Source organism: Chelonia mydas, chromosome 2, assembly GCF_015237465.2.
Source record: "Chelonia mydas isolate rCheMyd1 chromosome 2, rCheMyd1.pri.v2, whole genome shotgun sequence".
Taxonomy (NCBI): domain Eukaryota; kingdom Metazoa; phylum Chordata; order Testudines; family Cheloniidae; genus Chelonia; species Chelonia mydas.
The window spans coordinates 166,506,957-166,523,088 of record NC_057850.1 but is presented as its reverse complement, the minus strand read 5'-3'; the positions used below and the strand labels follow the sequence as shown (position 1 = coordinate 166,523,088).

The window sequence follows — 16,132 nt, the reverse complement described above, 5'->3', positions numbered from 1 at the left end:
TATAGGTTATGTAAGGTTAAATAATGACAAGCACAACCTCAAGTATAAATTTAATGATCGTGTATCTAGGAATTGTATTAGCTACTGTGCAAACTTCATTAATTTCTCATTGAGGTTGATTGTGTAATTATAATAATCTTAAATAAACTACTTAAAATATGATTAATCAAGAAAAACCTAAGCATTGCAAAGTATGGAAATTACTAGTTAGGACAATTCGTATAAATCTTCCATTCTTACAGTTTGTACATTCAGCAGATAATACTGACATTAAAATTCACCTTGCATATTTAACAAACAACCTTAACTCTGCCTCACAATACACATATATCCAGCATATCATTAATGATTAATTTGTTGAGTTTTTCAGCTTAAGTGGGAAAAGAGATCTAAGATGTTTAAAATTTACAAGGTTAGAAAGGTGGGAAACCCACTGTGGTTTTGCTTGGCTACGCTAGGAATTTGCACTCTATGCCTTTATCTGTGGTAACTGAACCAAAAAAAAAATGTTGATGAAAATGTGGCCCTGATGTATGCACACTGAAGTCATTGGAGTTTACACTAAGGATGAATTGGTCCAAAAGATCCTTTAGTAAGCCACCCTACTCAAGCTTGCATTATTTTACCTTTAAACAAACTTACCTTAGTGATATCAAAGCCAGAACTTCGGAGTGGTTGCAGCACTTACTAATACTAAATAAGCTCATACAAAAGCAGCAATTTAGGAAGCAAACTTACTGCCAACAGTAGACAATCTTTTCTTTCCCCACACACTACAGGTCTTAAAGATAGTGAGTTATGTTAGTATGGTCTCTGCTGTTGCTGCCACTCTGAACAAAATTGTCTTTTGTAGGACCCATATTCACATTTGGAAAAGGGGCGAGAAACAACCATTTTGAAAATATGATCACTACTTATCCTGGGCTCTTATACAATAGAAAGCCTGAGGGTTGAATGAATGTGTTAGGCAGAATCTGTAATGTACAAAAATTCCACAATTTAATAATTATTTGGCTTTCTACTGTTGCATCTTCCATTATATCTAATGCAAGAAGAATTGCAGTGGAGTATTAGATTAACTTAAACTAGTCAAGACTTGTGATGATTCTCATTCTTATATCTCCTCTCCAGATCAGAGAACTCTGATGGACGAAAACTGTGCTTCTTACTCAGGCAAAACTCCCTCTCGCTTTCATGAGAATTGTGCTTGAGCAAGGAGTGCAGTATCAGGCTTAGAGTTTGTGTCAAAACAAAATGAAAAACAGCTAGACTTCATGCTGAAGTGAAATGTTCGGGTTTTAGCCACGTGGTGCCAGAAGCATGCCAAATGTAGCACGACTTGCAGGCAAGCACTGTAGGTGCTTCAGCAGCAAGGCCTTGTAGGCGCTAGCCCTGGTGGGTGCCAGCAACCACTCAGACACATGGCTAAGTAGAAGGGTATTTTACTAGGACTGTCAGGAAAGGGAAAGATTGCAAATACCCTCGATATAGAAGCTTAAATAGCGACAGTTCAAGAGAGCAGGAGCGGTGAATGTTTGGGCCCCTGGGCAGTCCAGTCAAGAGTCAGGGCTCTTCAGGCCTAATGCATGGGGTGCCCTTTCCAGTCCAGTCTCTATTCAAGCAACTAGGAGATTGTAGGTTTCCAATTCCGGCTCAGTGAGTATCTCTCACCGCGGGTCTCTCTGTACTGGCGTGTTGCCCAGCCATTGCTGCTCTCCCATAAGTCCCACACAGACCTGCACACAGCTGTCATGTCCAGCTAGGGCGACCAGGTGTCTGGTTTTCAACTGGAACACCCAGTTGAAAAGGGACGCTGGCAGCTCTGGTCAGCACCGCCGACCAGGCCGTTAAAAGTCCAATCGGCGGTGCTGCGGAACTCAGGCAGGCTAGTCCCTATCTGTCCTGGCACCACGGACCACGCTGCACCCCGGAAGAGGCCATCAGGTCCGGCTCCTAGGTGGAGGGGCACGAGGCTCTGCATGCTGCCCCCGCCCTGAATACCGGGAACCACGGCCAAGGGGAGCTGCGGGGGTGGTGCCTGTGAGCGAAAGCAGAGCACACAGAGCTGCCTGTCGCACATCTTCCTAGGAGCAGGACCTAGGAGCCTGCCTTAGCACCCCCTTCTGCGCCGCTGACTGGGAGCCGCCAGAGGTAAGCCCGAGTCCCAACTCCCTGCCCCAGCCCTCAGCCGCTGCAAAACCTAGAGCCCCCTCCTGCAGCCCAAAACCCTCATCGCTGGCCCCACCCCAGAGCCTGCACCCCCAGATGGAGCCCTTACCCCCCCGCACCCAACCCCAGCCCAGAGCCCTCTCCCATACCCTGAACCCCCCACCCCGAGTCCCACCCCAGCGCCCGCACCCCTCAGCAGGAGCCCTCACCCCCTCCTGCACCCTAACCCCTTGCCCCAGCCCAGAGCCCCCTTCTTCAGCCGGAACCCCTCATTTCTGGCCCCATCCAGAGCCCCCCCTCCCCCCGCATCCCAGATCCCTGCCCCAGCCCAGTGAAAGTGAATGAGGGTGGGGGAGAGCGAGCCACCGAGGGAGGGGAAATGTAGTGAGTGGGGGGAAGGGGCTGGACAAGGGGAAGGAGCAGGGCTAGGGTGTTCAGTTTTGTGGGATTAGAAAGTTGGCAACCCTATGTCCAGCAGTCACAATCTGATCCACATACGGTTCCTGAGGAATCTTGTCTGCCTCCAGCTTTCCTGCAAAATCCTTGCTAAAATAAGGCCTGACGGGACACACTTATTTAACAAGGAAGTAAATTAAAGCTTAAGTCATGGAAAGTACCACTAATAGTTCATTTATATTACTGAATTTCCAAACAGATTTAAAATGCACCAATTCATTTGTGAGCATCTTGGAATCTAGACAATGTCAAAATATGAAATGAAGTGTATGTTTAGATTATTACTTTTTGATTTACATAAAGCCCCTCACAAATATTGGCACTACAGAAATATGTACAGGATCTTTATCATCCACCATTGAATGGAGGTGGCTCTTTTGAGTCAAAGGAAATGTGATGAATGACCTTTGAAGTTGAAGTTGGATAGGTCAGAATCTAATTGCTCTGGCTGAAATTTGTCAAGTACACATAGGTTAAAATGCCTGTAGTTTTGAGACTATTGTATTCCAGCTATAGTCCTTACTTTCCTTTACAGTCCATCTTTAAAGATGTGACAGTACATTTGACAGAAATATTTCACCACTTTTCCTCTGGCAGAAATGAATAAATGAGGCTTTGTCATACTTTTGAACACTGGAGCAGAAATTGATCCAATCTGCAGAAAAAAACAATTTGCAACTCCAGAGAGATCCTTACAGGAGCAGAAGAAGAAATTTCATTATTATATTTGTCCTGCTCCCTCTGGTACATTTTTCCTGATTATTAGAATAATAATAGTAATATTTAGCCTTTTCATCTTTGAAGAACTTTACAAACTTTAACTAATCTCTGCTAGCGAGTCTTGTGATTTGCTTTCTCGTGGGCTGTATTTATTATTGTGGCTCTTTTCCCTACAAATTTTATTGGGTGAAAATGCACTGAGAAGACTGATGGAATGCTATTTCAGCATCAAAAATGGCAGCTGCAGGTGCAAGATAAACACCACTGAAATATTAGGATTTATTTAGGTTTTTCATAGAGTCTAAGGGCAGAAGGGACCATTGTAATCACGTAGTCTGACCTTCTGTATAACACAGGCCATAAAGTTTTTCTGAAATAATTTCTGTTTAAACTAGAAAATATCTTTGAGGGGGAAAAAAGTCCAATCTTAATTAAAAATTGGCAATGATGGAGAGAATCTACCTTAACCTTTGGTAAATTGTTTACTGAACCTGAAGCTATAGCCTCTTTCTGCGCATAGACAAATATAATGAATAATTATGCTGGTAATTAAAAGAATACAAAACAACAATTAGCAATCAAAAACATCAAGCGGATACTACCCCGGTGCTCAACCAGAATATTCCAAAGGAGGGTGCCCAGAACTCACTCTGCCTCTGTTAAAGCCCCACCCACTCCCCATCCCATGGCCCTTAGCGCAAGGGCCCTATGCTCTCCCCGCTGGACCCAGCTGTGTGCACGCTTCCCTCCTGCTGCCCCAGACCCAGCTCTGTGTTTTTTTCCCCCCATATCGCTCTGCACCCAGCTCCAAGCTCTCCCCACTGCAGCCAGCCCTTCAATCTCCCCATCACATGCTGAGCCCTGAGCTTTTACCCAGAAAGGCAGTTGGTCTGAAAAGCACCATTCCCATCAGGGTCCAGGCAGTTCTGGGAGCCCCAGACCCCATGCTCCTCTTGCCTCTCCACATCTCAAGGAAGCATCAAAAGTCTGGATCCAGTCCTCCTACTTTTCTGGGCATTGGGGGTACCCAATACCCTCTCCTCTGCCTCTCTCTGGAGGGGCTAGGGGTGACCAGTGCTCATCGGAACCAGAAGGACTGCAAACGTGTGGGGAAAGTACAAGCAGGCACACACGGGCAGTGGCGGATTTAGTTAGTGGGGCCCTGTGCTCAGATTCATTCCCCCGCCCCAGGACCCAACCAAGAAAAAGAATGTTCTCTCTTATCTCCCCCTTGCCCCATTTTTCATTCTTTTTTTCTTCATCCTCCTCCTATATTATAAGTAATAGGAAGTAAATTAAAATAAAGTGAGGTACCTTGATTGTTTTTGTAGTCTAACTTTTTTTTCACAGACCACTTGAAAAGTGCTAAAAGTCTCAGCAGATGACTTAATGATCTTTCCAGATGTTGTTTGTACCATTAGCTAACTATTGTAAAGTGCTTTGGATAAGAGCGCTTTATAAAAAAAAATCATAACCTTTCTTCAGTCCCCCTGAATGGAGTTCTTGGACCACAGTTTGAGAACTTCTGGTCTAGATGAAAGTTTGTATTTGCATTACGCTAATGTGAAAAATGTGTAAAAAATAAAAAGTATAGATGATGCATGAATGGAAAAATAAAAGTTAACTTCCTCTGAAGAAACTTATTCAATTTGAAAAAAGATATTTATTCAGATAGCTTTTTTTTCTACACTTTTTCTTTACAAAATCATCAATTAAGTCATCATAAGTAATATTTTGTAAAGATGCACTTTTGATTGTATCTAGCGACACCACAGCTTGTGTAGTCGCGGCAGAGTGCTGAGAGAGAGCTCTCCCAGCACTCTAAAAAACCCACCTCCACGAGGGGTGTAGCTACCAGCGCTGGGAGTGCGGCTTCCAGCGCTGGTGCACTGTCTACATTGGTGCCTTACAGTGCTGAAACTTGCTGTGCTTGGCGGGGGGTGTTTTTTCACACCCCTGAGCGAGAAAGTTGGCAGCCCTGTAAAGTGCCAGCGTAGACAAGCCCTAAGACAATCAGTTTAGTTGTAGGAAGGATTCACTCTGTTCACTGGTCTGGAGAAACTCCAAGTAGGTCAGGCTGTGGGGCCAGCAGCCTTTCTTCTGCCAAGTATGGAATCAATGACTTTTGTTGTGTCCTTCCTGTATTAGGTATTTTCTTATGTTCAAACATTTGTCTGCATGAAGAGCTGCATTCTGCTCTCTTGGGCTGCACTGGCAGGGGTGAATGAGAACAGTACTGAACACCCACCTGAAGGTGGGGCGGGGGCACGGTTCCATCGGTGGCCACCTGAGTACCCTGCTGCCTCTGTGCGCTCATCTCTGCTCGCCTCCCCTGGCTGGCCCCCCAGCCTGTGGGCTCTGCGCTGGCTGCTATGGCCAGTCCCAGCCCCGGCCACCCCCCATGGACTGCTCCCAGCTGATGCTCCCCAGGCAGCGGCGAATGGTGTGAACGCAGGCCAGAAGACTCAGGAGGAACAGGGGGCAGGCACGCAGCCAGAGAGAAGCAGCAGTTTCCCCTTCAAAGCGCCTCTTCTCTCCGGCCGGCTGCGTGGCTGCCCTGTGCTCCTCCTGAGTCCTCCAGCCCGCGTTCGCTGCCACCCGTACCTCCCACCTGCTCCCCTGAGGCTGCAAGTGAGCCTCCTTCCCTGCTCTCTTGCCCCCCACAGCTTCTGCCCCTACAGTTGCGTGCCCCCCCGCACGGAGTAGGCTGCCTGAATGCCTGGCCCTGGGGCCCCCTATCGTTGGGGGGCCCTGGGCCAGGGCACTGTATGTTTCTCAGTAAATCCGCCCCTGCACACGGGGTCCAACACCACTCAAATTAGGCCTGTCAATCGCTCTCTCCTGACAGAGGGATGGCCAGGCCAAATTTCTCATTCCAGCCAAGAGCCTGGTGGCCTGGATCTCCTCTTTCCCCCTCCTCTTAATTGCACGACTGACATTACCTCAAGGATTTGTTTCAGTATACCCCAGGATTCCTGGTTAGTCATGTGGTAGATCCAATCTGATATATCTCATGAAAAATCTAGAGTAATCTGTCTATGCTTCTTACGTTGTTCCATCATGTTTCACTCCTCCCACTAAGAAGACATTGAGAAATACAGAACAAAATTACTTGGCATCTTATGAAAATGCAGTTTGCTGAGAAGCCAAATGGGGAGTGTGACTGCTTATAATGTCAGTCACCCCATCCGTGTGGGAGTCTCAGATAATACTTGCCCCCCCCAGACATTACACATCCTTTCAAATTCTAGCACACGTGATTATATACTTACATCTGTGACACCCAGTGAAACTGTGAGTAGGTCTAGCAGCTTAAAGTAATAGACCTTCAGACTAGTGTTGTTGAACCAAGTTTTATATTTCAGCAATCTTACCATGTAGGTCTCTTCTGGATAGAGGCTTGACTGATGATACTGGAAAGCAGACTGACCTGACTACTGTCTGTAAACATTATGTTGTGTTGTCCAGAGTTCTTTTTCTTAAGCCAATGTTGAGATGTAGGCCAGATCTCCTCTTGATACACATTTTATCTTTTGGATAAGATTGACTGAGATTCTCTTTATGGTTTTGTAACCTATCTGAGACACATACTTGTATTTTGTTTGTGTGGGTAACTGGTTTTGGTTCTCAGTGGAGCTGCAGTACATGAATGTCTGAAGAATTGATTGCAGGTGATATATCATTGTGGAAGCTGAGATGTGTCATGAGCTGAGTGAATATTTCCTGGAAAATACTAGGATACAATCAGCCAGGTGGGATTTATGGTGCCAGGATCTCCTTGGGAGGATATAGGTGGCTAGGGAATTTCCAGCAAACTGCCCTCTTACCTCGTCAGCACGATTTCTTTAAGAAGAAGAGGAGTCATCTTTGAATCAGTACACATCAACAAAACTTATAATAAATAAACTTTCTGCAGCTGTAAGTAGTTATCAGTTCCTAGGCTGGTCTCTGTTAGCCAATCCCTCTGGCCTGTCCCAGATGTTCTTTCTCCTAGACAAGAAGACAAATTCCTCAACAGCTTTACAAAGCCAGTTAGTTGTCCTGGTCAATTTTTTCTTCCTTAATCTGTAGTAGAATATTTATTCCTATCTAATTTATTCTCTTAGGAGGTTCAAGCCTTTTACAAGAGTGTAAGATGATCCAGCTGCAGTCTTTCTTGCTTCCTAGTGTCCACACTAATTCCTTCTTACTGCTTGGGTTTCTGTGAGGCGTATAAATTGAATCACCTTTGTTCCTATTCTGTTGTGCATTAGATTGGTCAATATGTAGCCAGGAAGTGAGGTGGTCTGTTGGGGGTTGGGCAATTATGACTCCCTTCCTGCTGTCTGAAAATTACATGTCCACCCACTCATATATAGAGCAGTTGGAGAACAGCTGGTTTTGATACTAGTTTATGTAGCTATGGTGGTAGTGATACTGTTTTTGCATTGCACTAAGTTCTGCACTTCTCTGTTGGAAGGGCAATATGGGGTACAGGTTATTTATTTTCTGAGAATGTTTTAAAATGATGCATTTCCTTCCTGAAAACATCCCTGAATGATTCTGGAATAATACAATATCTGCTGTAGTAGATTGCTGGGTCTAATTATGCAGTCATCATTCAGTCTTTACTGAGGTGAAACTCCTAATGATGTCAATGGGGCATTGCCTGAATAAAGATTGACAATGGGCTGCAGAATTTGACCTGCTATTTTTTATCAGTACTTGAATATCCATCCTGTGATCATTCTTCTTTTGGCTAAATTCTTTCCTTTGTACCACAAAACATCACTGACTTCACTGGGCTTGCATTAATTCAGCTAAGGGCAGAGTTTGTCTTTTTTGTTATTAACCTTGGGTTAATTTAGTATTCAAAGCAGAGAAGTAATATCACTGGCTTGAGCCAGAGGTAGGCAGGGCATAAAGTGCGCCTGGACAAAAGGGTTGAAGACCCAGAAAATTCTACAACTCCACCAGGGTTGCTGAGGGGCCACATTTTAGTGTTGCCTGGGGGAAAGGTCCCTGTAATTGGCTCCCCCTCCCCACTTCCCTGCCTCTTAGGGCAGAGAAGCCATTGGGAGCTGCTGAGTTCTTGCTCCCCCCCCACTTGCCCTCCCTTTCTGCTCCCTTATCTCTCCTCCCCTTATGTGAAAGAGCCCAGCAGCTCAAGGCAACTTTTCCTCCTCTTCCGCTCCTATGAGCATTGGCTCCTCTACTTCTCTCCTGCTTTGCAATACTCAGCCTGGAAAGGGGGATGGAAAAACAACTGGAGCTGAAGAAAGACCAGAGGTGAGGCTGGGGCAGGAACACTGGACGAGGAAGAAGTCATGGAGGGGCAAAATTGATTACGGGATAGGCAGATGTCTATTCTGTCAAAAATAGATCCTCCACTTTTAGCACTGGATGCTGTGCGCACAAGCTTCTCCACACAGACCTCCAGTGCACCTCAAATCTAAACAGCCACATGCTTTGCCATGGCAGGTTTTGGGTCCTTGCTGAGGAGAAGTGATACCAGTCTTCCTGATATTTTAATGGTATTAACAAATAGGGAACTAGGCTGAAACAGCCCAAAGGTTTTCCTTAACATCAACCACCATTTCAAACCCAGCTGGAGAAAGCATCAGGTATCAATCTTGAATGGCCAAAGGATAGACAGGATGACTTACCTTTTTCCATCTCTAGATTCTATGATGCATCATAGGAATTAGTCCAATCATTTTAGGTGTTTGAAATTGTATCATTAGTTCCTGTTGGAGCAGTATCTGAACATTGTAAACAGACCAGGGTTGTACACATTTCTCTCTCTTATTCAGCACAACTATTTTTATCTTCATTTTGACCATGAACAAAATAAAGAACAAAATGGACAACACATCCTCAATTACACAGATATATTAAAGAGAAGAAACGAGGTGGAGCTATGGGAGTTTGAGCCTAGAAATGAATAATTCAAGGTTCTATTTCCACCTCTGCCACTGTTTTGCAATGCAACGTTGGAACAGTCTCTTATTTTATCTGTCTTGTGTTGTTGCCATCTATAAAATAAGGTTAATTATAGTAATGACATTTGGATGTTTGTGGCTTGATGAGTTATCTGTCGTGCTTTGAGATCTCTGATAGAAAGTGCTACGTAAGTACAAAGCAATCATCATTATTCTATAGCTCCTTCTGCAGAGAAAAAAACCTTGGTGGTTGTTTTTTTCCCTTTAAGAACAGAACTAGGTGAAGGGGTAAAACGATCAAATATTTAGAGTGTTGATCTCTGGGTATCTTTCAAGGCTTCATCATATTACTGTATATCTCTGATATACATAATACTTTTTAGAGAGGAACAGCTATGAACTTGTACTATGAACAAGGAAATCTGACAAGAATTCAATCCATGATAGCTACCACCCTCACACCTCCAAGAGATTATATATACAATGTTCTTTGATCAATAGGAGAACATGACTAGAACTGTGTAATTTTCACAGCTATTGTGCGTTTAATGAAAAAGTTGAAAATTGACCATTTGGCATGTAAAATATATTAAAAAGTGGAAAACACAGAATTGAAACTTTCTACCAGTGTTTCATTTCTGTACATGGATAGGGAGGAAGGGGGGGAACAGAGGTGAGGATGGCAACTTGATTGGACTAATCTGGACTGTTTTGGGGCTTTCTGAGGCTGTCATAAGTAGTATTGGGTGAAAAGGAGAAGGAAACCACAGGGGGCCAAATCCTCAGCTGGTGTAATAAGCATAGCTCCTCTGAAGTAAACGGAATGACACTGATTTACATCAGCTGAATATCTGGGTCTTTATTTCTTCAAGAATGTATAGAATATTTTCTAATGCCTTCATTAGGTATTGTTCGGTTGATCCTGGCTGTTAAAATGTGTGTTTAGGAAATATGAAGTTGCCCTATAATAATTGCCTTTTTCCCCCATGAAATAAAATACAACTGCAGTCATGAGCAGTTGCTTCCTCCACATCCTATTGTCATACCCAAAGGAACAATTTTCCCTGTAAAAATATATTTTTGCTGTATCACAGGCTGTCAAGTAGGCTTAACTTTGATGAAAAAAGGAACTACTTTCACAGTGCAGTCATTGCAACCTCAAAGGCTTTGTGTGGACTGTTGCAGGGCGGGGAGTGGCCCTTTTAGTGTCCTTGCCCTGTGGGGTTCAGAGAAGGGAGATGGTCAGGAACAGGCAAGGTGGGTGAGTCTGTAAGGCTCAGGTAAGCTATTGGCCCCATGCACCTGGAGGAGTGTATATAAACCTTGACCCTCCAGCTTGAACCCCCTCTCACACCTGCATTCTCACTGTGATTAGCACAAGATTTAGGGTTTGGGGCTGCTGTTGGCATTGCACTAGGCAACTTTTGGGGATTAGGAAGACCTTTATTTGCTTTACTGCCAGATTGGGGTGGATTTCAGAGCTGCTCAGGGACCTGGTTAGGTCAGACAGGTGGTACCAGGGTTCAAGATATGACACTTTTGCAGGTGACGTGTCTAGTGCAGGTACTCATTCCATAGGGGGTCAGGTTCCCTAAGAAATCAGAGTTGGAAGTGGACTTAGGAGGAAGGCATCCCCTGAAGAAACTGGGGAATAGGGTTAGCGTTCCTATATTTGGTATAGAGAAGATAAAACCCTCTTTCCCCAGCCCTTTAACCCTCAGAGCAGGAGAGGGTGGTTGGGTCCCAGCAACAGGCTGGGGACCAGCTGTCTAAGGCTAAAGGCAGCCCTCCAAATGGAAACAATTAGGGAAGGAATCATGACGTGCACTGTACAAGTTATTACTGGACAGTTCCCAGATGAGTTAATAGAGTTGCAAATTAATTAAACTACATCCCTTGCATTTTGTCTTTCTTCCCACATGGCCAGGACACTGTCTTTGGTAACAGGAAAAGTGCAGCTTTGAGTTTTAGTAGGGGGTGACCTCCACTGAAATTAACAATGCTCTTGCTTTCTCTGCTCCACAGGGTTCCTTACACAAACAAATGACTCAGATCGTTCCCTGCTCCAGCTCTCATTCCAAGGATGCATGCAGTTTATTCACGTGGATGATCAGCTGGTGGATTTGCATGCAGTGGAGCAAGGCAAACTGGGAAGCTTTGCCAATGTCAGCATTGATATGTGTGCCATTATTGACAGGTAAGTAAGGGAGTAACCATTGACAACAACCAGGAGAGTTCAGAACTGCAGATTCTGAAAGCACACAATGATGGGGGGGGGCTCCCTTTTCCTAAAAGCCATGTGGTTCATAGGGTCTCTATGTGGTCCTTATGTCTGCTTGGATAGGTTATTACTATTAGAGATGTAGCTGGAGAAGGTAATGTCGTATAGTTGATTCTGGTTTATTCGAACACTTAACTGTTTCAGAGAAAAATCTGCGAAAGTTATCTTGGTTTTGAGTCAAACTTTTAAAATCCTATTCTGTATTTGTCAGATACCTCACAGTAGTTAGAAGTCCCAAGGAGATTGCACTCAGAATCCTGCTGGCAGCAGAGTTATTTGTGAAGCTGTGAGGAGACTCCATTTTGTAGGACTTCATACTGTAGTGGAGTGGAGTTATTTGTGAAGTTTTGAGGGAAGTCTGAGGAGTGGATGTTATCTCTTTTATAACATAGTTTTTGTTGTTCTGGCTTGCCACTGGGTGACTATAATACAAATCCAAATTTTACTGAATTAAAAAGAGAAATAAAGATCCCTGTTAGTCCAACAGAGCCAAAATGTGTTAACCTTTGGGCTCCTGCACACCTTACTTATTTCTCCAAGCTTTTCCTGAGGGATGGTTTGAGTTGGGGACTGTAGCATTTTTAGCGGGGTTTTGATGTGGTCATTGGTCATAATAGATTTTAATGTGATGTGGTAAATAATTTGTACAAGTGTGTAGAGTTTTAGGTAGGACCATTTTTTCGAAAATGAAAAATAAATAATGGATACCTGTGGAATTCTACTTCTTGAGTAAACAAACTATTGGGTACATTGCAGTTCATTGCACTGGAAAAGTGTAAATTTGAACAGTCCATAAAGATTTACTTCTGTTTCCTAAACGGAATAAAAGAACCAGTTAGTGTCAGGCCACAAGAGGAAAAATACAGATGATTTAAAGGGACTAAATCAATGTGCAGGCACCTTAGAGAAACAAGCAATTTTATCCCCAAGGTGAATGAATTGAATCTTGAGATCCAGTATGCTGTGGATGAGCAGTCTCTTGGAACTTGGCTGTAATATGAAGCTTTCCTGAGAGCACTTAGTTCCTCAGAGGAAGATAATGGTGCACATCCCCACACACATATGCAAGTAATAAATACAAAAGCTAGAATAACGCGGGTTTTGCTAGAATAATGTGGGTTTTTTAACGTGTTCATTTTTATTGCTACCTGCTTAAAAACATTTCCCTTCTTCCTGTTTCCTAGTGAAATAAGGAAAGGGAGCAATGTCCAGCATAACACAGCTATCTTGGCCCCTAATGGAAATGGCTGTGACTTTCTGCATGCATTTAGCTCAGTTGCCAGGGTGGATAAAAACCGATACTTTTCTCTACAAAAAGAAAAAAATAAAAACAGATTTTTTTCATTTAAATTTAAATAAAGGTTTATCTTTTAAAAATGATTTGAAATTGACGATATATGTTAAGCCCTAAACCAATTATAATCTATTAAAATCATTTAAATAAAATACAAAAATAATTAATAAATGTTTGTTGCCAAGTTTTAAAGAAAGCCAAACCACTGATGTTGTGGCAGTCTCTGGTTAAGCATCTAGAACCAGAATCTGTGGAAGTGCTAAGCCAGCTTTTGACAACAGTAGTCTCTGCTGCAGGTGAAGAGAGAATATCTTAATTTCATTTTATTCAACTAGTTCAGTTCAATGATTAGTTTATTCAAAGTTAAGAAAGAGTTTGGGAGCTGAAGAAGCAGAAAAGCTTATTTTCCTCCTCCAGTGAATATGAATAAAAACAAGGGGTGAGAGGGTGAGATCTTCTAGATAGAAAATCTTAAAGGACATGGTAACCAGAAATAATCAGCTCAATTAATTTACTTCAGATAATGCTTCATTTGTTTAATAAATCAGTGAATTTTAAATGCAAAACATGAATAAACTGGTTTTATGTATCCAGCACATTTGAGATAAAAATAAAATGCTGTTCTATTCATTTTCAGTTGAATTTGAATCCCCATCCAAACAGAGCTTAGCACAAATCACAGGTTAAAAAAAAATCTAGTAAATAAGTATATTACAAAATGGTGAATGATACACATTAAGAATTTGAATAAATGTAAGCTTATCTGTAGAATTGCTTAGATACAGTGTATCCTCCAGCTTAGCAAAAAAAAAACCTCACCAAATTAAGTGTGCAGCCTATATTTGGTTGCAAACCGGCATGATTCAATGGTTACCAATCAATGAAAACCAACCTTTTTTAAAGAAAATAACTAAAAAGTACAGGTGCAAAACATTAATAAGATCAATTATTTAAATCAAGGTTTCCCGCTGATTTAAATCATGATTAAAATCAGCAACTTAAATTGCTCTGATTTAAATCAATACACCCTGCTAATTGTTAATTGCTGTGAAACTGAGGGTGCTTATATAATTTGGCTTTTACAATTTTATACAGCTTCCAGGAAATAAATGCTTTGTCCATTTCTTTTTCAGTAGTATTCTAACAGCATTTCAAAGTGACAGCAGATATTCTGAAAAAGAAAAGGAAATAAGATGTATGCTTTTTGGACTTTCAAACAGCCTCATTTTCCTTGTTAGCTCACAAGAAATATGTATGTTCTAGAGACGGAAAACCATTTTAATTATATTTTTAAGAGATTTGAATATACCCCTTCATAGTCTGAGTTGATTTGTTCTGGTTTTAAAGTGTGTGATTTTTGGAAATAAATCTAACCCCTGAAGAAAAGGATGTGAAGAGAGCTGAGACTTTTGGGCGGGGCGGGGGGGTTACTTGTATTTTTGTTTTTTGTCCCAAACTGGTGCTTCTACACACTGGTTTATAGATGGATGGTGATTTCATTTACCAGTGTAAATAAATAACTCCTCTGAAATCAGTGGAATTACACTGGGATGAAATGATTGTGAAATCAGGCCTTTACACTGTAAACTGGAGGAAAGAAAAATAATTTAGTAATAGAAAAACATTGGGGGAAAGGGAGTCAAATGAATTTTTGCAGAATATGATGTAAGGCTTCATGTGTACAGGGATATATTACTAACCACCTGACCAGGATAGTGATAGAGACTGTGAAATACTCAGGGAGACTAGAAGGGCTATAAAAATAAAAAACTCAATAATAATGGGGGATTTCAACTATCCCCCTATTGACTGGGTACATGTCACCTCAGGAAGGGGTGCAGAGACCCTTTAAGTGACTGCTTCTTGAAGTAGCTAGCCCTGGAACCCACAAGAGGAGAGGCAATTCTTGATTTAGTCCTAATTGGAGCACAGGATCTAGTCCAAGAAGTGATTATAGCTTGACCACTTGGTAATAATGACCATAATATAATTAAATTTAACATCCCTGTAGCGGGGAAAGCACCACAGCAGTCCAACACTATAGCATTTAATTTCAAAAAGGGGGACTACACAAAAATGAGGAAGTTAGTTACACAGAAATTGAAAGGTATAGGACCAAAAGTAAAATCCCTGCAAGCTGCATGGAAACTTTTTAAAGACACCATAATAGAGGCTCAACTTAAATGTATACCCAAATTATAAAACATAGTAAGAGAACCAAAAAAGTGCTACCCTGGCTAAGCAACAAAGTAAGAGAAGCAGTGAGAGACAAAAAGGCATCCTTTAAAAAGTGGAAGTTAAACCCTAGTGAGGAAAATAGAAAGAAGTGTAAAAATATAATTAGGAAGGCCAAAAAAGAATTGAAGAACAACTAGTCAAACGCTCAAAAAGTAATAGGAACAATTTTTTAAAGTACATCAGAAGCAGGAAGCCTGCTAAACAACCAGTAGAGCCACTGGACAATCGAGATGCTGAAGGAGCACTCAAGGACGATAAGGCCATTGCACAGAACTAAATTAATTCTTTGCAGCAATCTTCACGTCTGAGGATGAGAGGGAGATTCCCAAACTTCAGCAATTCTTTTTAGGTGACAAATTTGAGGAACTGTCCCAGATTGAGGTGTCATTAGAGGATGTTTTGGAACAAATTGATAAACTAAACAGTAATAAGTCACCAGGACCAGATGGTATTCACCGAAGAGTTCTGAAGGAACTCAGATGTGAAATTGCAGGACTACTGACTGTAGCTTGCAACCCATCATTTAAATCAGCTTCTGCACCACATGACTGGAGGATAGTTAATATGATGCCAGTTTTTAAAAAGGGGTTCCAGAGGTGATCCTGGCAATTACAGGCTAGTAAACCTGACTTCAGTACCGGGCAAACTGGTTGAAATTATAGTAAAGAACAAAATTGTCACACACATAGATAAACATAATTTGTTGGGAAAAAGTCAACATGGTGTTTGTAAAGGGAAATCATGCCTCACCAATCTAGTAAAATTCTTTGAGGATGTCAACAAGAATGTGCACAAGGGGGATCCAGTGGAAATAGTATACTTTGATTTTCAGAAAGCCTTTGACAAGGTCCCTCACAAAAGCCTCTTAAGCAAAGTACTCTGTCATGGGATAAGAAGGAAGGCCCTCTCATGGATTGGTAACTGGTAAAAGATAGGAAACAAAAGGTAGGAAAAAATGGTCAGTTTTCAGAATGGGGAGAGGTAAATAGTGATGTCCCCCAAGGGTCAGTACTGGGCCCAGTCCTATTGAACATATTCATAAATGATCTGGAA

General features: G+C 42.2%; 1 protein-coding gene across 1 annotated transcript in view; it reads left to right on the top strand.

Moving 5' to 3' along the window:
• Positions 1-16,132, top strand: part of CNTNAP2 (contactin associated protein 2) — a 1,647,636-nt gene that overhangs the window by 1,016,771 nt on the left and 614,733 nt on the right. The window contains exon 10 of the mRNA XM_037889980.2: positions 11,292-11,463. Coding sequence (XP_037745908.1) covers positions 11,292-11,463 — 172 coding nt within the window. The remainder of the gene's footprint in view (positions 1-11,291; positions 11,464-16,132) is intronic.